This window comes from Xenia sp. Carnegie-2017, unplaced genomic scaffold, assembly GCF_021976095.1.
Source record: "Xenia sp. Carnegie-2017 unplaced genomic scaffold, XeniaSp_v1 HiC_scaffold_20, whole genome shotgun sequence".
Lineage (NCBI taxonomy): Eukaryota > Metazoa > Cnidaria > Anthozoa > Malacalcyonacea > Xeniidae > Xenia > Xenia sp. Carnegie-2017.
This window is the reverse complement of record NW_025813483.1, coordinates 5,972,943-5,997,783: the sequence shown is the minus strand read 5'-3', so window position 1 is coordinate 5,997,783 and position 24,841 is coordinate 5,972,943. Positions and strand designations below refer to the sequence as shown.

Genomic DNA, 24,841 nt, shown 5'->3' with positions numbered 1-24,841 from the left:
CATGGTGTACAATGTTCTACCAAATAGCAACAAGACCAGCGGTAGACTATGATGATATTTCAAAACATAGTCTATTTTCTTTCATATCTTAATATCGTAGATAATAACAACACGTTGTTGTGATGTACTCAGGTATAGTAACAAGGAAATCATTGTCTTCAAATGTTCTACCAACTAAACTACAAAATCAACTGTAGAATGAAAAACACCAATATATAGGATATAAACCTTATTATCCTTATCATTTGTCTTGCTCTCGGGCGCTTTCACATCAGTTTCGTCATCCATAGTCTCTCCGTTATTTAAGTTTATTTGTTCTTCTAATTTTTTCGCTTCTTCATCAGTCAGTTCTTTTATCCTTGGTTCGTCAGCAGATTCTTTCTTCTTCTTACCTTCCTCCATTTCTTTCGCTTTCTTTGCTTTTTCCTTCGCGGCCTTTTTTTCTTCCTGTTCTCTCTTCTCCTTCTCCTTTGCCTAAAAGCAACAAAATAAATGTACACGCCAAGCCTTAGACATCTTGAAATTAAGGATTAGTAAAATCTCAGGCCTTTCAACACCGAATGTTTTCAGCAACACATGTTTAAGTGGCACTATTAACCGAACCATTTAACGTAGGACATTTCGTAATGTAACCGTCTCAAAACTTCTCCAGTTTGAATAATCCACTTTGGATATTCTGCGCATGCTTGGTAAGTGGGAAATTCCGAGCCTGTGGTTGCTGCTTGCTGCATCGGGACTAAGTGATACCGTATTGGCAATCAACGAAATTAGCGGTTTTCTCGTTAAAATTTCAAATAGTATAATCAATTGAAAAGGAAGTTAGCAGCTCATAAACTTGTTTCTTGCTTTGATTCAATTTTATAAAAGATGGCCAACGCTGATTTACAGCAGCTGCGGTTTGGGAAGTCTTTCTTGCCTTATTACGAAATTCATTTTGCCCGCTCGTGAAAGAATTATAATTTCGAAAGAGCAACGTAATGAAAACTTATTATGCTCAGCTTTCTCGTGCATCAGTCCAAAAGAAAAAAATCGTGCGTTTCTTTACCCTAGAGTGAAAAATCGTTCATGTTTTACCATAGCCTACCTTGACGGCCTTCTTCTCGTGTTCTTTAAATTTATCTAAAATAATCTAAAAGCAGAAAAGATGGATTTCAGTTATACATGGTGAAAGCAAGATGTCTTGTTCGCATCATATAACATTAGGAACCAAGGTTAGTTTTCCATCCGTCGAAATTCCAATTGTACAAAAATATTCCGTCGCAAGTGACTAGTTACGTAGTAATGGTCTATTTTATAAGACGATGGGCGAAGGAGATAGTGTGAAGTGCATTTACGTACTAGTTAGGTATGGAGTTGTCATGTAATTGATAGGATAATGAAGGGGAAAGAAAAGGGGGAAGTACACTTACTAGTTAGGTATGGGATTGTTATGTACTAGATAGGATAATGAAGGGGAAGAAAAGGGGGAAGTACACTTACTAGTTAGGTATGGGATTGTTATGTACTAGATAGGATAATGAAGGGGAAGAAAAGGGGGAAGTACACTTACTAGTTAGGTATGGAGTTGTGTTATGTACTTGATAGGATAATGAAGGGGGAAGAAAAAGGGGAAGTACACTTACTAGTTAGGTATAGGATTGTTATGCACTTGATAGGATAATGAAGAGGGAAGAAAAGGGGGAAGTACACTTACTAGTTTGGTATGGAGTTGTTATGTACTTGATAGGATAATGAACAAACAACAAACAAACAACATTTATATACCGGCCAGTATTAATCCCCGCTAGGGGGGTTGACCGGTCCATGAATTTTTCCACGCCAAACGTCTCTATCTCTCGCCATATCTCTCGTTATACCCATCGCCTTCATATCACTGTTCACAGCATCCATCCATCTCTTTCTCGGTCTACCTCGTTTGCGGACTCCATCAACATTCATATTTAATGTCTGCAACTTTCTGCAATTTCAGCTTTCTTCCCTCCTTCCATTCTCACTTCACTCTATCTCTTCACTTCCATCCATCCATCATTCTCCTTTCCATCTTCCTCTTTCCTTCCATTATGCCTTTCCCCTTCCCTTTATTCCATTTAACTCCTCCACCACGCTGCTTGAACTCTGTTCCTCACCGCTTGCTCGCACCCTCCACCATCATTTAGCACATCGCCCAGATATTTAAACTCCGATACACCTTCCAAACTCACGTCACCCAGTTCAAACCGTTCAATCGCGACTCGCCCACCACTTCGACACGTCCCGCACTCAAAATCAGTTACTTTGTCAATGCACCACGGACACCTGAACATCTTCCATGAACCCACTTACTGCATTTCCACACATTATCGAATTCCTCCAACTCTTTTCCCACACACATGGCCATTTATCCTGTCCTTCACCTCCACCTGCCTCGAGCATCTCATGCCCTTCGTCTTTGCCTCCATTCACTTTCAGTCCCTTGACTTCTATTGCCGTTTTTCCATTCTCGGTACCATTCCATGACTTTTTCTTCGACTCCGCACCAGAAAGACAAGTGTATCTGCATACAACAAACACCAGCATCCTTCTTTCTTCTCACTTCCTCTGTTTGGTATCCATCACACAAGCAAACAGTAACGGCGACAAGACTGAACCTTGATGAACACCAACACCTCAAAACACCAGATCTAACACCTTCCTCCGTAACCACCGCCTCTACACCTTCATAAGTCTCCATAACTGCCCGAACCATATTCTCTGTCACACCTTTCTTACGCAGCGCGCGTACTCAGTCACCTTTCTCGGAACTCTATCAAACGCCTTCTCCAAATCTACAAACACCGCTGATTCTCCATCCTTCTCCAAAAATTTCTCCTGCAGCTGTCTCAAGCACAAAACACGATCCATCGTTCCTCTCCCGGTATGAATCCGCCGCTCTTCCCCATCCGAACAACTTCCAACCTTCTTTCCATCTTCCTTCCTCCATCTTCCTGTTCCCCTTCACTACTCCCTTTCCTTTCTTCCGTTCCATTTCCATCTTTGAGCCCCTCCATTCGCTTCTAACTCTCATTGTCCATATTTCCTTCTCATTTCACTCCAGTCCTTTCCTTTCTTCATCTTGCAGACCGCCACCACCTCATCAACAGTCACCATTTCCCACGGCCCCAAAACTTCATCCGCTTCCTTCTCCATTCCATTCATTCTCTACATTCATCAAAACGGTCACAGTACGCCCTCCACACTTCTAACCTCTTTCCAATAACACCTTCAACTCCCCATCGGTTTCTGCGCCCGGGGCGCAAAAAATATCGTTCTTCTCCTTCTTTGCTCCTTCTAGCCGTTCTGCAAAACGCTTTTCGTCCATTCTCCTGCATTTTACGGAAGCTCACTGATGCCTTTTTCGCTTTAGCCACCTCCTTTCCGCGCCTTTTTCTTGAACCGGATAATCGATCTATCTGCTTCAGTCCGCGACTTTCTCCACCTTTTAAATCCAGCTTTCCGCCAATCACTTCGCTGACTCGTTGATCCACCACCATACCTGTTCTTCTACTACACCGCCTTTATTTCTAAACATACCTTCTCCGCGTTAAAACACCCTTCTCCAAGCACGTCCATCGTTCCTCCACCGTCTCACCCTCAATATTCAATGTCGCAATTTCGTCACGGAAACACTGCTTCCCTTCTATCGATCGTAACTTCCATGGCCAAAAGCCTGCCTTTACCCTCAACTTATTTCTCCTCTTCACCTTCTGATTCTCCAGTCCATGACCAGCAGCTTGAAGCTGGTCATTTCTTCTCCATCCACCATCCATTCCTCTCTTCTTCATCCACCACCGTCCTACTCCACCAGATTCATACGTCTAAGCTTTTTTTCTTCCTTTATAAACCACGTATTCACCATCCCCACTTGCTGCTAACTCCAATATCGCCTCGCCTTCAGCATTCATATCACCAACTCAAAACCTCCATGCACACAGTATCCTTTTCTTACGCTTCCCACATGACCGTTCCAATCACCAAGCATCACACATCGCCCTCTAATGTCTGCTCTCACTGCATACACGCTGTCGTAGAACTTTTTCTTCTCCTCCGCACTTCGTCCACCTGCGGAGCATACACCACAACGAAACTCACAACTTCGCCTCAATAACTACATCAACTCTCAGGACTCTGTCCAAACTCTTCACTGCTACAACCGACTTCGCCCAATCCTCTCTTATCGCAAAGCCAACACCATTCGTGCCACTTCCGTTTCCTTCCAAAACCACTTAAATCTCGCTCCATTATCTTCACCCTTTATGACTCTCGTACCTTCACCTTTAAACCTTACCTCCTGAAACCCACACACATCAACTTTCCTTCTCTTCAACATGTCGCCACTTCTGCACTCCTTCCTTCATTGTCCCAACGTTCACTGTGCCCACCTGAAGGGTGACACTTCCCAACATTCGATCCGGAGATTCTGCCCACTGAAGGGCTGAAGGGGACTGGGGGCCATATCTTCTTTTCAAAGTTCATGAATTTTGTTGGAGCAAAAGTTTTACGGTAGGATGCCCTTCCTTACACCAACCCCTTTTAGTCGTCTTTTACGACACGCAGAGGATACGTTGGCGCAATTCTAAGCCGGCAACCACACGGCCCAGGATAATGAAGAGGGAAGAAAAGGGGGAAGTACACTTACTAGTTAGGTATGGAGTTTTTTTGTATTTGATAGGTTGGTGGGGTAATGGGTACATGAAGGGGGAAGCCTGGATACAGAAGACGACATCATTGCAGGGATGGATTCAAGAGAATGTGTTCGCAATTGAGTAAAGGAAATGTGATTAGTGTTTAATGGAGCATACTTCCAAAAATCTCTTAATGATAAATAAAAAAAAATTTGAGAAAAAAACATTGGCATGCTATGGCAACAAATTAGCAACAAAAATCTAATTAAAACTAGAGAACCCCACCCACCCCACCCTTAAAAAACTATTGTGAACCCACTATTGCTTCATTTCCCAATCATGTTTACTCTATTCCAGTTTCTTAAAGAATCATTGTCAACCACAATGCAATGCACACCTCTTGTTTCATCATATTCATGCTAAATATGATAATTTATTCCAACACAGGATGATCATTCTCTTTGTATAATTTCAACAATAGTTAAAAGTGTCTGATTCCAAATACGAAGTATTTATTTGAGTAGCTAACAATTTTTGGTCTTCCTCTTTTAGGCATGTTTTCAACCGTTCAGATGGCCATAGTTTTGGATAGTTATTTGCCCATGCAAAGAAATACGTTTATAAAAAAAATCACCAGCAAGCTTTTGAAAAGAATTATTTGATTCAAAAACAACACAAATTTTTATACATCCACCAAAGGTGCATAAAACATCCATACTTATAAAAAGATGCATAAAATTGCATATTGATACAACGTTTGTCTATTTATTCAACCAAGAAAATGGCCACGAAGATCATTTGAGGGTTTGACAATAATTCTTTACATGTTTGTCGATGTAGATCGTCCAGATTAGTAAATTTTTTTTTCTTTTGACTCTGAAAATGATTACCGCTAAGGTTGTCGAAACGTCAGTCAACAACAACGAAAACAGTCCTTCTCAAGACTATACCAACCTGGACGATCTACATCTACAAACATGTAACGATACTCCCGGGTTCAAACCATTTACTTTAATGATTCTGTAATAAACACTTCACAATCAAAAGAGGTTATGTATGATTATCTTACCTTTTCTGCCTGACCCCTGTTCGCACCAGTAAAAAAATCAGTTTTACGTCCAAGGAAACCAAAGAAAACATCAAGCAACTGCAAATGAAAAACAATTATCAAAAAACATACAACGTCACAGTAAAAGTTGCAATCAATGCCCTCAACAGAAAGTTATACATTTACCTACCCTCTACTTCACAGTTCACACGCATTTTTCATGCTGTCATTGCATTCTCAAAATAAATATAAGAGCCCAACAAATAATTTTGAACATAGTCATAAACAATTTGGTTTTATGAAATTTATTAAAATAGTGACGTTTCGTCTTTACTCAAGAAATCTTCAGACTAATAAGGAAGTTAACAAGAATTATAGATGTATAGAGAGTCATTTACATAGTTTGAGGTATCAGATCACTGTGGCTGTGTAAGTATGTTGTGATGTATTGTTAGGGTGAGGTGTTGAGACTAGAAAAGCTTAAGAAGGATGGAGCTGCCTTGAGTGTTAAGTGAAGGTTTTAGTTTGGAGATGAGGAGGCTTTCGTGGATCATGAGGTCAAATGTGTCGGAGCAGGATGAGATGATTTTAAAATCGTCTGGTGAAGCAGGGTGGTTGGAGGAGTTACTATGAGAAAGAATAGTTGACATTAATGGGTTAGTTTATGATTATGTTCAAAGTTATTTGTTGGGCTCTAATATTTATTTTGAGAATCCGTTTCCCACCTGGCACTTCGCTGTCATTGTAGTGAAAACATAAATGATGATCCTCACACTGTAGCCGAATAAGTTTTTTATCATTAATAAATCATTCGAATAATCAACGGTGCACTGTGAGGTTCAGGTTGCATTTGAATTGGTTACATATTCAAAAAGTAACAATTTCAATAGTCATTCGAAATTATTAAGAATCATAGAAAACTCTGTTGGGCTACAAAGTTGGATCATCCCATAGACTGAACCCCATAGATAAGATTATCTCTCTCTGACTCTGATCAGTAAGGATGCTTTTTCTCATGAAAGAAAGTCTATCAGAATTTTAAAAAATTGGCAAAAGAAAACAAGCCATGATGTCATGTGGAAAGTTAAACTGTGCTATGTAATAATTTTGGTGGTCACTCGCAGAAAAAAAATATTTCTAAAGACATAACGAATGCTGTTGACCTGGAAAGTTACATTACACGATAAAACTTTCAAAATGAAAATGGCTTCCTCCGCAAGGGTTGTATGACTTGTTCCCTCTTTAGATATTTTCAATGAATTGTCATGCAGCGAGTTATAATACGAAAAAAGTTAGAGCATTGTTAAATAATCGAAGAATCGAGCAAGAAATGCACGAGGTAATAGTTAAAATGAAATCTGGTTTGATAGACTCTCATCTGAACGATAAACCACGTGCTCAACATTCTGACATACACTCGAAAGTAAGCCATTTAACACTCAAGGACTTTTTGGAAAGGTTTTTAGACACCACAAGAACGCATTACATTTCCAGTATTGAATCAACGCCATTAATCACACAAAGTTGCCTTGGGATGGTTGCTTAAACCGTGTAAATGAACCATGCAATATGAATTATATCATAACAAAACAAAATTCAGGAAATTCTCGCCTCTTGAATTCCACCTTCGCATTGCTGGGCAATGGCAAAGAACGTAGCGTCAAACTTCTCAACGTCCTCACTGGACATTTCTCAGCCCTTTTTGTTGATGAAATGCTCCAAAAGTCTTCAAGTTTGCAAAGTATACTTTTAGGAATGTACTTCCGTTATTCAAAGTTTGACGTGAGAATGTTGATGCGCGTTTGACGTGAGAATGTTGATGCGCGTTTTTTGTCGAACATAAATTGTGCGATTTTTTGTCGCCGTAAAAGTATTATTGTTGGCGAAATAATTATCTGCGTATGATAATTCCATGTTCTTCATACGCCAGTATGAAGGTGTTAGAATATGTGAAAGTAGACGTCGGTAGGTGACGATAGGTACATGTAAGGTAAGGGATTATAGGTTAATGTTGGTGACAATAGATGACAGAAGATCAAAGTAGGTCACAGTAGATGAAGACAGGTGACGGTGGGATACAGTTGTTGACAGTAGACGACGATGGGTTACTGAAGATAACAATGAATGACGGTAGTTGACAATAATTTACAGAGGATGAAAGCAGATTACGGAAGATGAAAATGGACGGGCCTTGGAAGCAGTTTACAGTGTACTACTGAGGATGACAATAGGTTACTGAAGATGGCAATAGATGACATTAAGCTACACAGAGGATGACGACGAATAGAAGACGACATACAATCATGTATGTAGAACAAAGAATAACCCGGATGCCAGACTTATTTTTGCCTCAGTAGCTCAGCGAGTCCAATTATTGGACCTCTCTGAATACCGCATAAAATATCAAAATATAAACATCACAAGAAGACTGTTAAAATCGGTAAACATTTATTTCCAGTTTTTGAAAGTGGCACTATGCAGACTATGCAGAACTTATGCACTATGCAGACCAATTCATTAAATTTTACAAGTGACGGTCACAGCACAAGTTCTAACAGAAAACACGTCAAGTATTTTTAAGCTAAAGTAGGTAGACATTTATACAATAAAAAAATTGATCTGTTAAAGCGATTTGACATTCCTTCGGTCAACACAAGCTAAAATACTCAGACTGTGGGATTTCTCTAATTCACATCGTGGAATCAACGAAAATGGTGAGATTCCTTGTGGTCGTTTATCGCTCAAACACAGGACGATTTAATCGTTATCGTGGTCCTCGTCTTCATTTCTGACTTTATGTCTGTGTAAAGACTCTAGAGCTTTTTCACGCAGTGATTTCTCCACAAGATCAAGATTTTCTTCTTCCTCTTCTTCTTCATCTTCATCGTCATCGCTTTCCAATTTCTTATAAGGAAAGATAAAGACTTCGTGACATGGTGAAACTGAGGTTTCAAAGATACAACTATTCCTAGGGAAATATACGACTATTCCTAACAAAAAACAAACGACCTTTCCTAACAAATAAACGACCATTACAAACACATATACGAACATTCCTAACAAAGATACGAGATACTCCTAACAAATATACGACCATTCCTAACAAATATACGACTATTCCTAACAAATATACGACCATTCCTAACAAAGAAACTTACTTCAGATTGTCTTTCGATTTATGCTTTTATGCTTTTATGTTTTCTCCCTCGTTTTTGTGCTTATGTTTCCTTTTCTTTTCTGTCTTTCTACTCTGACTTTTCATCTTTTTCCTCACCCGAGCTTTCCTAGACAAATATACAGAAAATCTTGAGAGAAAGATCGATGTTTGAACAATTGTCTTGAAGAAAATTGATGACCTAAGTTCTTAAATAAAACAGACAATCTCTTGTGGTGGTTACTTTGAAAACACATTTTCAAAAATAACCCAAGAGTTTTCAGAAATGCATAAGAACTATGCATTTGGGCAGAAAACTCATCAGGCGTTACGTGTCAATTTCTGCTAGCTGTTAATAGTAACTCACATTGTATTTATATCAACTTTTATCACGATGACTCCGTGTAGTACACGCATGTCAAATACGGAACATAAGATAAAAAAATTTATGTCCCCGCGCATGAGAGACCAAGATTCAAATCTGATTAAAATTTCTCAAGTTTATTGGTCGCAGCAATTTACAAAGTGGCAAAAAAATATACAATTTTTTTGAGAAAGAAAGCATGCCGCCATAAGTTCACGTTTCGTACATGATCAATGTTGGATTGTTCTTAATAAATGACAGAGTATCGACTGCGCTTTTAGAGTGGATCGTGGCGAGGAATTTCATCTAACTTTGTTTGTTCAAGAGCAAATGGCTCATTTTCGAAATAATCCCAATCGAGATCCACAACATCAAACTCAATCGAGGATTAGTCATCATCAGAATAAAGCTAATTTGAAAACGAATTACTTCCCGCGTCCACAAAAGAACAAGATCGTTGAGAACAAGACGCCTTGCGTCCACAAAGAACAAGATCGTTAACCTTAATAAACAGCGTTCCACTGTTTTTAGAGTAATGCCGAATTGCACTTATGTACTATACAACATTTAGCGTCTGTGTATGGGTCTAAGTTCTCTGTAGTTGAAATATCACACAATGCCAAACTGACTGAGCGTACCTTATCTTCTGCCGGTGGAGATGCGGATCGACGTTTTGTTTTTCTATCTTTCTTCGTCTGAAGAAGCTTCCTCGTCAACGTTTGCTTCACTTCGCTCATCTTTACCTAAAACATTTTAATTACACAAAATTAAATGTTTTCATAATTATTTTGCACAAAATTTTATAAAAACAAAACCTTGTCAAACTTCAGGGTTCACAGTTTGCTGGTCAAACTTCAGGCTTACTTTAACCATTAGTTTACTGGTCAAACTTCAGGCTTCTTTAACAGTTTACGGGTTAAACTTCAGGCTTACTTTAACCATCATTTTACGGGTTAAACTTCAAGCTTATTTTAACCATCAGTTTACTGGTTAAACTTCAGGCTTACTTTAACCATCAGTTTACTGGCTAAACTTCAGGCTTATTTTAACCATCAGTTTACTGGTCAAACTTCAGGCTTATTTTAACCATCAGTTTACTGGTCAAATTTCAGTACTTTAACCATCAGTTTACGGGTCAAACTTCAGGCTTATTTTATCGGTTTACTGGTTAAACTTCAGGCTTATTTTAACCACCAGTTTACTGGTCAAACTTCAGGCTTACTTTCACCATCAGTTTACTGGTAAAACAGGCTTACCATCAGTTTACTGGTCAAACTTCAGGCTTATTTTAACCATCAGTTTACTGGTCAAACTTCAGGCTTACTTTAACCATCAGTTTACTGGTCAAACTTCAGGCTTATTTTAGCCATCAGTTTACTGGTGAAACTTCAGGCTTATTTTAACCATCAGTTTACTGGTCAAACTTCAGGCTTATTTTAACCATCAGTTTACTAGTTAAACTTCAGGCTTACTTTAACCATCAGTTTACGGGTCAAACTTCAGGCTTACTTTGGCCATCATTTTACTGGTCAAACTTCAGGCTTATTTTAACTATCAGTACTAGTTAAACTTCAGGCTTAAAGTAACCATCAGTTTACGGATCAAACTTCAGGCTTATTTTACCCATCACTTTATTGGTCAAACTTCAGGCTTATTTTAACCATCATTTTACTGGTAAAACTTCAGGCTTATTTTAACCATCAGTTTACTACTTAAACTTCAAGCTTAAAGTAACCATCAGTTTACTGGTTAAACTTCAGGCTTATTTTAACCATCATTTCACTGGTTAAACTTCAGGTTTATTTTAACCATCATTTTACTGGTTAAACTTCAGGCTTATTTTAACCATCAGTTTACTAGTTAAACTTCAGGTTTAAAGTAACCATCAGTTTACTGGTTAAACTTCAGGCTTATTTTAACCATCATTTTACTGGTTAAACTTCAGGCTTATTTTAACCATGGTGGTAAACTTCAGGCTTATTTTAACAATCAGTGTACTAGTTAAACTTCAGTCTTAAAGTAACCATCAGTTTACTGGTTAAACTTCAGGCTTATTTTAACCATCATTTTACTGGTTAAGCTTCAGGCTTATTTTGACCATCATTTTACTGGTTAAACTTCAGGCTTATTTTAACCATCAGTTTACTAGTTAAACTTCAGTCTTAAAGTAACCATCAGTTTACGGGTCAAACTTCAGGCTTACTTTAACCGTCATGCAGTTAACGGGCCAAACTCTCATTCATTAAGTTTATACTTCAAACTTCAGTTTCCAGCAAAACAATAAACAATACAAGGCAGAGTCACTTAAAATTGTGGAGACTTGGATCGACATCCAAGCTGGCATCATCCCTCACGTTTGGTTTCAATTGTAGAATGGGAAATTTACTGTGTCAACACGCGGTTCACGTTTGTTAATTTAATACATGAAGATTGCCTCCCCCCAGCTTAAGTGAAATGCGTATGTATGTAAAGTAACTGACCATGAGTTATCCGGAAATGCAAATAAAATAGTACGATAACTAATCCGATAAATAGTACGATAACTAATAACGCCCACTCTCACATAAAACGGTCAAATTTTGGCTTCAATTTTTCAACAAAATCACAATACCTTCTTCCTCTTTTTCTGATGCATCACCTGATTGCTCGGGCGGAGGACTGGAACGACGAGGACTTGGTGGCGGAGATCTTCTGGATTTTACCTGTTGCATCTCCGTTTCCGGTCGTGCCGTTTTCATTTTCTTTCCAGACGAATCGCCAGATCTTCGGCTCTTCTTCGCAGACACATCTTCGTCTCTCTCCGATGTATCTTCGGTATATTTTTCCACTACATCTGCTTCGGATGACGAATCTTCCGGAGACTTCCGACGCTGTTTTTACCACGATTATCGACAGAATCATCGTGACGTTTTTGGCGGATTTCAGACAAATCATCGCGTTCTTTTTTTCGTGATTCTGTCGGTTCTTCACGTGATTTCCGGGTAAGCACTTCCGGAGAGTCGTCTCTATGTTTCCTGCGACTAGGTGGAGACTCTTTGCGTTGTTTCTTGCCTGATTCCGGGCTTTCTCTACGTCTTTGCTTGCGGGAAGGAGAGTCTTCCTGGAGTTTTTTCTTGATTGAGAAGTGGGTTTAGGTTGAGGAGATGGGGATCTTTCGGAGTCAGAACTTGAAGGCTCGCGTTGTTTTCTGGGTTTGGGTTTTTCCTTTCGCTGTGGTGAGGGCGATGAAGAAGCCTTGCGGGTTTTCTGAGGAGGACTTCGTGCTCGTTTTTTTGGAGGTGATTCAAGCGATTGAGATCTTTCGCGTTTCTTCTGTCTCATCGGTGATCTAGAATATTGGCGTCGTCGTCTTCTCGAGTCATCTTCGGAAGACATTCGTCGACGACGTAAAGGTTCGCGGTCTTTACGTGGAGGACTTCTTCGTGGGGGCGAATAATCCCGTCTGCGGGGAGGGCTGTTTCTGCGTCTGCGCGGTGAAGACTCTCGACGTCTGGGGGACGGTCGACGTCGGCGATCACGACGGTCAGGCGAGCGTTCCCGATCACTGCGGTCTGAATCTGAAGACGTTGGAGAATGGCGACGATAATTTCTGTTCTTATTTTTCTTTGAAGAATCTTTATCCGGTTTTGTTTTGGTATCTGATGAGTAATCACTTTCACTGTCTTCTCTTGCTTTGATCTTTTTCTTCTTTGTGTCTTTCTTCTTTTCTTTCTTCGAGTCAATATCTTCTTGTTCTTCATCATCTTCTTCCACTTTCTTCTCACCTTTGTTTAACATATAATGAAAGTCTTAAACAGAGAAACACACGCCAATTCAAAAGCCTACGAAAGCAGGCCAAACAGAGATTTTGTAAAGGTGACGTAATAACAAGTATGACGTCAGTTTTGTAAATAGTAATGTGAATTTACGGTGAACAATGTACAAGAATGTATATGACTTAAACAACCTTCGATACATATAATTTGAGCCCGAAAACCAATAGAAACATGAAATACTTGAACTATTGGTAATGAAAATACAAGGTAAACATGAAAAACTTGAACTATTGGTAATGAAAATACAAGGTAAACATGAAATACATGAAATACTTGAACTATTGGTAATGAAAATACAAGGTAAACATGAAAAACTTGAACTATTGGTAATGAAAATACAAGGTAAACATGAAATACTTGAACTATTGGTAATGAAAATACAAGGTAAACATGAAAACTTGAACTATTGGTAATGAAAACACAAGGTAAACAGGAAGTATGTCTCACTTTCAAAATTTTCCTCGCGGACTTTCTCTTTCTTGGCTTCAACTTCCACTTTGTCTTTCCGTTTCTTTTCTCCTTTCGCAACCGAAGGAGACCGCGACGATTTTGAAGATGCAGAAGAATAAGACCGAGACTTGGAAGGAGAACGTCCGCGACGAACAGGTCGAGGAGAGGGGGAACGCGATCTGCAATTGAAAAATCCTTTAATTCAAACTCATCATATCGCAGCATGGTTTTGCAATTTTATATATTTTTAATTGGAACGATCCTTATAAAACGGTAGTTCAGACATAACAATTGCACTCAACATAACTGGAATGCTACTTCCCGCCAAAATTGGAATCGAGCCATAAAACTAGTTCCAGTCTTTTCACGTACAGACAAAAGATAGCTCAACAGACAGTAAGTTAAAATATTTTACTTCTCAACACGTAGGTTGGCAGTAAGTAAAAGTTGCCTGCGTGCAGGTATAGACATCAAAGGTATCCTCAACTAAGTGTAGATTTCCCGTCAAATATTCAGTGTAATGAGATCGACCGATGTTAAAATCCGTTCGTCTGTCGACAAGTTATAAACTAAAAATAAGTTATATGAGTTTTTATCACAAACACATCGCAGGTGGAAGGAGTTGAAAAAAAAAACATTGCTCAACATTGCTCTAGCACTCATCCCTTACCCAGAAGCATCATGGATAATCAGCAACAGGTACACATAGAGTGCAAATAAAAATATAAAATTACGTAGCTATACATATACGTATCACCATAAACAATCATGTCTTTCTTCCGCGATTGAAGTACAAAAACTCAGGAATGGATTACCGATGGTTTTGTGAAGGGAGGGGAGGGTTGTTATAGTTCGGGTTAGATTTTGGTGGCTCGTCGTCGTTGCAAGTCAAACTTATACTGTAGGAAAATTGACGCAAAAGACTTTTAGACAATAACAAAAAGAAAAATATACCGATAAATGTACTTGATAACAAAAATGGCTGTTCACACGACTATAAATATCTAAACGAATATAAATATCAACAAAATCATCAGACCGTTTAAACAAGCAACCAAAAGTCGAAACCGAACAATCGGATCGTGTGAACGGGCCTATAGAGGATCTTGTACGTATCTAAGACATTAAAATATCTCAATTTATAGACACTTTAACAGCTGGTCCTAAAGGTCTGGCAAGAACCGAAGCCAATACAAGTTTAAAACTTTAAAACGAAAGCGTGCATCTTACTTTCGAGATGGTCGAGGTGATCTGGAGCGTCGTCTCGGAGGTGAACGTCTGGGAGGTGAATATCTTCGGGATCTGTACGGAGAGCGTCGTGAGTACGATCTTCGAGGCGGAGATCTACGACGGACAGGCGAACGCGTTCTTGATCTCGAAGGAGATCTGGAGTAACTTCGTTTTCTTCTTCTTGGTGACGGGGAGCGTCGACGTGGCGAACGCTTACGAGGAGATGGCGACCTTTTACGTGGGGTCCTCGAGCGACGACGAGTTGAAGGCGAACGTGAGCGACGACGGGAGGATGGGGAACGAGAATCAGAGCGAGAGTAGGATCTGTGAGAAAATAGAAAGTTCTGTGAGAATGAATGTTTGCTGACTTTAGTTAATTTCATTAAACTATAATACATGGAACGCTACCTGTAATACAAAACCCTAATAATTTTTTGAAGCCGTGATTTTACACCAGACACGCGAGATATTACTCCAGCCACAGTATATTTTACCACAGACACGCGTGTGTGTCAATCAATCGCGAGAGAATCTCGAAACCATTCAAACGCGTGTCTGGGGTAAAATCTAATTATTTGCTTAAGGTAGCGTTCCATGTATTTTAGTTCAATGGTCGATTTAATAAACGCAAAAATAAAAATTTACTGAATACCTCCTTCGTCTCTTTGTATCTAAAGAAAACAGAGAAATAAACACGAGAAAAGCATTCACACGATTTCAAAAAATACATTGAATATAGAGAACAAACTTTTTTAATACAAACATGTTTCGGCAAATAAGAGAAATGTAGGAAACGTAGGAAATGTAGGAAAAGTTGGTGAAGACTACAAATTCTTGTGCTCCATTGAATGAAGTTGGAAGAAATCTCCGCGTGAATGGTTAAGGAAATTTTGGATCTGGCTAACGTTGCGTGGGGAGACCAGAGAACTCCTTACCGTGATTAGCGCAAGATAGTTTGCATCATGTTAACATTACGGGGAGGTACTTCTCCTCAGTTTCATAACATTATTATAAAAATTACAATACCTTTATCTTTCTTATCTTTGTTCTTCTCCTGAAACAAAAAAATCATGTTATTAAAAATGATAACAGCTATTTTTATGAAACAGTAACAAGATGAAGCGTACGAACGAAAACATCTAAAAGATAATCGCAGCCTATGCATAGGAGAGAAAATAATCAGGATGAAATTCATACTCTGAACTTCATGATGGATAAATCATAAAATCATCCACTATACACATGATGATGCAGCCCTACACAGTCGAAAAACTTATTTCTTTTTTAATAAATACGTATAAAAGCAAAGATAGAAAGACATTCTTGCATTTCCATTGATAGTGGATCATTTCATATTGAAAATAAAATTTTCTGGAGTTTATAAATGTAAAAATTGAACATAGAACCACGTCTGCCATAATAGACAACTAAAATGCCGCCCGCCTTCAAAAACAACTCTTTCCAAACTACATCAAAATACGCGGGAAGAGCAATGACGACCACTCGTCATAACCATGGAAACAAATTGTGCCGATACAATGAAGCGAGATTACGGAAGTTAGGATCCACTAAGAGGAAATGCAGGAATATCGAAGATAAATCGCCTTTAGTCTTAATATGAATCCAACTACCTTCGTGCTTTCGATATTCTTAAGGACTTCGTCGATTTTGCCCCGTATGGCTTTGGCAAATTTTTCATCGCCCGCCTCCACTAGATGCAGGCAGTCCGTGAAATAGAGGCTTTCGTTCAGGCGACCTGTTTCTAGTATCCAGTCCTTCTCGGTCTCGAGAAAGAAGACATTTTTCATTTCGTCACTAAACTCGATGTTCTCCATCAACAATTTATTCACTTCGGCAATATCTTTACGATAGTCGGAGGGTTCAAGATCCCGGGGTAATAAGCCGGTAACGATAGTCCGGGTGTGCGGGCAATCTTCGCTTATCTGATCAACACAAGTTAGAAGACCTTCGGCAATCTCTTTGGGAGAATCCTTGCCGATGTTATTGGTGCCACAATGAAGAACGATGATCTTAGGATCGCAGTCCAGCTCACCGTGCTTCAAGCGCCACAGTACATGCTGTACGCGGTCGCCACCAATACCAAGATTAAGGCATGACATGTCGCCAAAATGTTTTCGCCAAACACTCTGATAACGAGCTAGACCTTTGACTAAAGAATCCCCGATAAGTAAGACGTCAGGGTCCGCTCCTCGTGACACTAATTTCTTAAAACCCATATGATCTTCGAGCCAGCCGGCCTTGATGCGTTTGGAAGGTATGACCGTGGGCGCATTAGAAGACGCCAAACGATTGCGCCTCGTCTGAAATGAACTGATCACACCGGAATTCTATAATGACAACATGTTGTACTTTAAGTAAGAAAATCTTACCGGGGCTTTCTTTTTTCATTCGTACTTGCAGAAGCACGAAGACGATGGTCATGGATGTTGTAAAAGAATGCCGTAAAAGATGTGCGTGGATATGAAATGCCAAAAAATATGTGAAAAGACGATACAACACCATCTTCCATTTATACTTAACAATGGAATTTTGTTCAAAATATCTGAGTATTTAATCACCACAACAGAACCTCTGAAAGAAGAGAACCAGTGGTTTAAGAGAGAATGATTACGGGATGCAAATGCTCTGAATGGTTCGACATTGTAAACTTTCCATCCACCAAAAGAAAGCGCTACTTTCATTTCATCCACCAAAAAGGCTATACGTCAAGTTCCGATAACATTTAAAAGGAAATCCATTTGCCTTACCACTAGTAATACCCCATTTTAGTATCTTCAGTTATACGTGTATCTTTGTAAATGTTCTGTTTGTTTCAGCACTTGTTAAAAATCAACTTGTTAGACCAACGTGATGAAGGCAACCCCTTTACAAATCACTCAATATACTGCCCCATGCTATCCCCATTTGTTCCAAAACATCCATCCACCATACACATAAGAAATGACCAACCTTATTCTTGTTATGTTCATCAGATTCAGATCCGCTTTCATTTTTCTTCTTCCTCTCATCATCTTCCTTGTCTTCGTTCTCCAATCGCTCCGCATTCGTACTGTCTGGTTCAAGTTGTTCAGTAGTGTCAAGTTTCTCACTGAGGTTCGCCTGGATTCTCTCCTGTTCCATCTACGCAAAAAGTATTTTAAATATTATCAACCGTAACCAGAAAATTGGGAAAAAAGGATTTACTGCGAAAGGGGTATCAATACGTTAAATGTTACTTGTGAGAATTTATTTCGTTAATTCATGTAGGGCTACGTAGGTTTTAGCAATAAATTGAAATCAATATCAGTGAGAAGTGAACTCGCTTTTTTAAAAACGCCCATCACGTGATTATCACACAAGAAGATGTATCACGTGACTTATCACGTGACTTATCACGTGACTAATTTACAAGAATGGGCTTATTACATGACTTCAAAAAAAATTGTCACGTGATTTTTATAGAACGGAAGGGTTCCCGAGCAATTTTTTAGAAATTGAGAGAATTATGTCATTGTGTCATGTGACTTGATTGCAAGTAGAGCATATTAATGTGACTTTGATATAGTCAACACTCGTATGTGGTCATTGTTAATAAATGTCGTCACTGAGGATAGACAGGTACTCAAAGAAAATGATATTATTTAACTTAGGTCTTTCTCAACAAAGGAAATTTGAGAATTGTAAAACAATGAATCAAAACTATTCATGTTTTAAAACAATTCCATAGGTTATGTAGGATTTCATTCTTGGGAAATTCATAAACAAAGGATTTCTTGTATTTACTATATTTGAGGAAATGCATGGCAAAATATTTAAACTTCAACTGAGAGAGACTCTCAACATGAATAAAACTGAAAGAAAAAAACACCATTAAAAGCAAGCACAATCAAAAATTACCTTTCTCTGTCGAATCTCCTCTTTTTTCTTCTCCAAGAACATGGTTGGAATGCCACCAATATTATTCTGAGCGCTCAGCAAAAGTTCCCACAGCTCTTTCATAAACACCCTGGCGTTCTTTCCATTTAGAAATCCTGTCAGATTGATCTGCATTGTTTTGGGATCAGGATGCTACGGATGATACAACAAACTTTGCAAAAAACTATTCAACAAATTATAAAAAAATTCAAACATTAGTTTGCTGTAAATTTCCAAAATTTGTGCATAAAGCCATATACTCTGCATAATTCTTGCTTAAAAAATAAACTACAGAAGTGGGGTCAACCCCCCCCCCTTCATCCACACACACCCTTTTAATTAATTTTCCACCTCGTTATAATATATAGAAATAAATTGGAGGGAAGGGGGGGGGGGTTGCAGAGAGTGTACATTTCAAAGAAAAATTTTAAAATGGCATGCATACTGCTAACTTGCATTATTAAACACACGGCATAAGGCCTTTGCAACATTGAAGAAAACCTTGCCCCAAAGCATGTATGTCACGTGTGTGTAAGCTATTGCATAAACAAACTGTGGTGAACAAAATTTATTCACTTTTCCAATTTGCAAATTGCTAACATCAAATCTCCCTGGCTAATTTCTGCAGATTGAAATTGGTTAAGGTTATATTCATGAGCACATGACATCCGCAATATTTTGTAATTTTAGATATTACATAGCAACAAGATAAACAGTTTACAACAACATAAACATTCTATGTTAACACTCTTCAACACCTAATATGAAGACCTTCATGTCATGACGAAGACTCATTGAACTAAAATACATGGAATGCTACTTGCCAAATTTTTACCCAGACAAGCGAGATTACACCCAGATACGCATGTGAAAGGTGTTGAGATTCTCTTGTGGAGTGAAAATTGATTGACGACACACGTGTGTCTGGGTGTAATCTTGCATGTCTTGGTGTAAGATTTGGTTTTAAAAAATTATTAGGCTTTCTATTACAGGTGGCGTTCCGTGTATTTTAGTTCAATGCTACTACTTGACTTGGAAGATGATAAACTGTTTACAAGCGAGATAAATAGTATAGAACAAGATAAACAGTCTGTATGTATTCAGTTATGCCTATGATAAATTGTACTTCATCACAATAGATATTTTTCAGTGAAATAATTGTACAACACAGCCCTGGCCTGATGTGGATTCTTTAATCGCATTTCAATTTGAAACAATACACATCTCACAACCTCGTTCAACATTTTACTCAAACTTTCACTCCATCTTGTACAAAACCCATATAATATCATTAAACCTTTAGATGCATAAATATCCAATGCATCCTACAGCAACCTTTACATCCCACCAGACTGTTTAAATTGCAACATAACATATCCCTTATACATATCCTTCAGGCAACTTCTAAATCATACATGACACTATACATTCATTCCATTGAACCATTTAAATCATACTCCCTTACATTGTATAATACCTTCATATCCTACAATGTCCTGTGTATCCAACAACACCAATACATCATAAAATACCTTTACCACCATACAACACACTTCATATGCCACTATATCCTACAATGTCCTGCATATCCAACTACACTAATATATCATAATATACCCTTAACACCATACCACACACTCTTCATATCCTACTATATCCTTACCTGTTCCTTCTCCAGCATATTAATAATAAACTCCAACAAGACATCATCATCAGTACCCAATAGCTCTATCACACGAGTACTTATCCATGGTTTTATAGTGTCCAAGTTCACTTTTTCCATATCAACCTTAAAAGATATGAAATATAGCTCTATACACGATCAAACTAGCAAAGAATGTTCGAGTGAATAGTTTAAAGCTGATGGAGCACCATTACAGATTGTACGGGCTAGTTCAGTCTGAATGACTTTTTTACATCCCTTGGTGGTAGTCATCTTGACTAACGCTAAGGATGTCAAAACATCAGTCAACATCAACAACAACAGTTTTTTCTCAGGAATGCATTAACCTCAACTATCTACATTTAAAAATATGTAATTGTAATAAATGTTGAAGTGTACTTCTGTAAGTAAATGCAAACAATTTTGGTCGTTTGAGAATCTACAATGATGCAACATGATATATGTTAAAAGCTGTGTGCCATCTTCAGGTTCATTGTTGGCAGTCTTCTGTTTCATATAATAATGCCATGCAAACAAGTTTGCAGAGCAAATCAATCATGAATACATGTTAGAGAAAAATTAAAACCTTTCTCTTTCATTTGTCCACCTTGCATTATTGTTATTTCATAAAAGAGATGTAATTCACAAACAAATCTAACTTGGCAGTCAAATTCCTTGGCTTGGCAAACCACTTAACAACCATTTCTGGAAAACTGCCTTGAAGCTAGTTCAATGCATTTAACCAGACATCGATACCTCCTAAATACTTATCACCATTTGTAAAAATAGTCATTGCATGTTATAAAGTGACCACAAGAAGAATCCATTAGTCTTTAAAACGACACGAGGCCCATCAAAGCTTATGGATGCTCTGTTCTGATTCTAGAAACTTTACTATGACATCAAATCTCTGATTGTAATCTAATATTACTGAAGATGACAACACAAACACAGGCATCGGAATGGAAAAGATGTCTTAATGCAATAAACATATGAAGAACTACTGCAAAATCGGTGTATAATGGTGTAACTCCTGGCATTTAACACTTGTTTTCTTTCATGAATATATGTACCTTTTCGTTAAGCGAATCATCAAATCTCATTTGTTTCAACAATTTTTTCTGTTTATTGATAAATCTGTTATCTTGTTCGGAGCTCGTGCCCTATTAAATTACACAAAAAAATGGATATTTAGCGGAAAACGCTTGAAAACACAAGTGAAATAAGAATATATTTGACAATTACCCGAAAGAAACCAGCGTCCATTTCTTGTCCAGTTTACTTCAGAGCGAGCAACAGCAAAGCATGCCGTTGCATCGATGGACCACGTGACCTATTTACACAAAGCACATTCGTAGGGGGGAGGGAGAGGTAGGCAAAAAGTGTTTTGAAAACACTCACTTTTTAGAGCTATTTTTTGTCTAAAGTCTGTAGAGTAGCATTTAAAGCTTTTCAAATATCTTATTTTCCATTTCTAATTTGCGTCATAGCTCTTTTATGCATTAACTAGACAACTATTGCACTGCAGCCGCTTAAATTTTAGTTCCCCCACCCCCACAGAGTTTGAACACGTGCGATAGAATTCACTATGGCGGACGACGAAGATGACACCAAAGAGTTAAGAGAGAGACTATTGAGTCATTCTACCTGTTTTAATTCGTTGCTCGGGCTTATACCGGCAAAGTATTATTTTCCTGATAATGAAGAAGAGAAAAGCAATAAGTTTTATAAGAATAAAGGTCACAAAGCGCCAAAACAGGCTGTGAAAGAGGCAACTAAGAAAGCCAAGTTGAACAGGCTTCATCCTAAACAACACAAAACAGTCCCTGAAATTCAAGAAGAGAACAGTCGTCCGAAAGAAAATGGACACATATTTAGTGTAGAAGATGTATCTTGCTCAAATTTGGGAGATCTTCACTCAAAACTTCAAGCTCGCATCGAGTTATTGCGCAAGAAGCGAAAAGCTCCTACAGCTTTACCAGATCACAGACCAATCACGAAACGAAGGAAGAAAGATACTAAAGGAAAGAAAAGGACTAAAGCCATAAATTCAGCACAAATAAACTCGAAACCAGCCTTGAATCACAAGAAAAACATTGTAAACGAGCAAGGGACGGTGGTCTTTAGTAAATTTGATTTCACATCTGATGTTCGAAAAATGAAAGACAAAGATACTGGGAAAAAGAAAGATTACAAAAAGTTGCTGGAGAAAGCGGAAAGCCGTAAAAAGAAACTTGAAGAGATAAAACACAAAGGAGATGAGACTTCAAAAGAAGTTTTGGAAACTGTGAAATGGAAGAAAGCACTCGGGAAGTCAGAAGGAGTGAAGCAGAAGGATGATCCGGCATTGCTGAAGAAAGCAATGAAACGTAAAGAGAAAGCGAAAAGAAAACATCAAAAAGAATGGAACGAGAGGGCTGAGAACCAAAGAAAACAAATGAAAGAGAGACAAGAGAGAAGACAAAAGAATATTCAAGATCGTATAGATATGAAGAAAAAGAAAAAAAGCGGACGTATACCAGGATTTTGAAGCAACAATTATATTAAGAATTACTATCATTGAATGTTTGATGGTTATTTTACAGTAAAATACATGTGTTAATGATATAATAGTCTCTAGTTTTGTACATGACTTCTTCACATGGTTTGCTGGTGTTTGGACATGTGCTATGGTGATGCATGTGTCATTTGTAATATCCCAGTGTGTCCTTAATATCCCATTACATCCAGAGATGCACATAACAAAATATTAGGGATGTTCTGGGTTATGGTACCGGTGTTTGTAGTGTTGTTATTTGATAGCCATCAATTTTATCCAAACTAACATTTCAATGCTCACTTTCCATGCAACTTTTTTTACAAGCTGCATTTTACAAACAAAAACTAGGGGGTGTTTACATCCCCACTGCCCCCACCCCACCCCAATGTACATCCCTGATTATGTCACTTGCACATATTGCAAAATTTTGTATTTTCAATCATTCAAGATCATATTTCAAGCAATCAAATCTATAATGAATATTGTAGCAAAATATGACAATATTATCTTACAAGCAATTATGCTTGGGGGAGATTGTATAACATATGCCTAATTCACAAAAAATGAGGAAAAATTTTGAACATATATTTTTTGTACAACATTTTCACTTTGACCATTTGGCATGGCGGCTAGGCAACATGCTTATTTAGTCCTGCTTTGTTAATATTCTCTTTTACTCACTGAGAAACAAAGATTTCTAAAGAAGTGAATAATGATGTTCTGAAAGTTAGCAGGACTAAAACTTATGGGCTGGAGATCAAAATATTTTAAATTTATGTACCATCTTCACTATGACGTAAATATAAGGAGACCAAGTACATTGATTTCTTATGTACCATCCTCATTATGACATAAGTATAAGGAGATCAAGTACATTGATTTCTTATGTACCATCCTCACTATGACATAAGTATATGGAGATCAAGTACATTGATTTCTTATATACCATCCACACTATGACATAAGTATAAGGAGATCAAGTACATTGATTTCTTATGTACCATCCTCACTATGACATAAGTATAAGGAGGTAAAGTATATTGATTTCTTGTGTACCGTCTTCACTATGACGTAAGTATAAGGAGATCAAGTACATTGTTTTCTTATGTACCATCTTCACTATGACGTAAGTATAAGGAGATCAAGTACATTGTTTTCTTATGTACCATCTTCACTATGACGTAAGTATAAGGAGATCAAGTACATTGTTTTCTTATGTACCATCCACACTATGACATATGTATAAGGAGGTAAAATATATTGATTTCTTATGTACCATCCTCACTATGACATAAGTATAAGGAGATCAAGTACATTGATTTCTTATGTACCATCCTCACTATGACGTAAGTATAAGGAGATCAAGTACGATTTTTTATGTACCATCTTTGCTATGATATAAGTGCAGGGAGATCAAGTACATTGATTTCTTATGTATCATCTTCACTATGACACAAGTACAGGGAGATCAAGTACATTGATTTCTTATATGCCTTTCTCACTATAAAGTATAAGCCTTGACTCAATCATAACTTCATGCCTTCATGACAGACTCCCGCTTATTCATCCGATTCGGGGACGATAAGCCATTCGCAGCGGGAAACGTCGAAATCAGTCAATAACACATTACCAAGTCTTGTCATTCGTTATTCTATTAAAGAGTTCGATGAAATGTCTAAGACCGGAATGCAGCGATTTCTTACCCCCATGGACTTAAATGATCCAAACATGTTGAAGAAAAATCATTTTATTAGCAGCATGCCAAGGCAACATGTTTATGACATGCAAAAGGGACGATTAATTTATGACATAGACCCCTGTGGTTCAGACGTAAAAGATAGAGCAGAGATACGCTGTCACATTTAAATAACTTCATTTCTGTTTCTACTTTGTTTTCACTTTAAAGCTTCCTTTGTGTGGCAATTTAAGATCGTATCTCCATCACAACGCAATCAAATTTTGTTTTGACCACACATCCTTTGATACATTGTTGTGAAGAAAACTTTGACCGCCTCGAAAGGAA

At 38.0% G+C, this 24,841-nt stretch overlaps 3 protein-coding genes across 3 annotated transcripts in view; 1 reads left to right on the top strand and 2 right to left on the bottom strand.

Annotated features, from left to right (window-relative positions):
- Positions 1 to 24,532, bottom strand: part of LOC124442341 (nuclear migration protein nudC-like) — a 30,032-nt gene extending 5,500 nt beyond the window's left edge. The window contains exons 1-5 of the mRNA XM_046992845.1: positions 24,522 to 24,532; positions 7,300 to 7,386; positions 5,710 to 5,787; positions 1,085 to 1,129; positions 229 to 474 (exon numbers count right to left, since the gene is read on the bottom strand). Coding sequence (XP_046848801.1) covers positions 229 to 474; positions 1,085 to 1,129; positions 5,710 to 5,787; positions 7,300 to 7,377 — 447 coding nt within the window. The 5' untranslated portion in view covers positions 7,378 to 7,386; positions 24,522 to 24,532. The remainder of the gene's footprint in view (positions 1 to 228; positions 475 to 1,084; positions 1,130 to 5,709; positions 5,788 to 7,299; positions 7,387 to 24,521) is intronic.
- On the bottom strand, positions 8,922 to 21,655 carry LOC124442345 (serine/arginine repetitive matrix protein 1-like). The gene is given in 14 exon segments (XM_046992849.1): positions 8,922 to 8,972; positions 9,845 to 9,949; positions 11,818 to 11,836; positions 11,839 to 12,970; positions 13,469 to 13,650; positions 14,702 to 15,025; positions 15,354 to 15,372; positions 15,728 to 15,755; positions 16,333 to 17,049; positions 17,672 to 17,842; positions 18,599 to 18,769; positions 20,280 to 20,405; positions 21,353 to 21,442; positions 21,525 to 21,655. Coding segments are annotated over 14 exon segments (3,144 nt in total). The 5' UTR covers positions 21,546 to 21,655; the 3' UTR covers positions 8,922 to 8,933.
- Positions 21,827 to 22,894, top strand: LOC124442342 (ribosomal RNA-processing protein 14-C-like). The gene has a single exon (XM_046992846.1). It carries the CDS (start codon positions 21,868 to 21,870, stop codon positions 22,807 to 22,809), a length of 942 nt encoding a protein of 313 aa, XP_046848802.1. The 5' UTR covers positions 21,827 to 21,867; the 3' UTR covers positions 22,810 to 22,894.
- Positions 24,533 to 24,841: the final 309 nt, after the last annotated feature.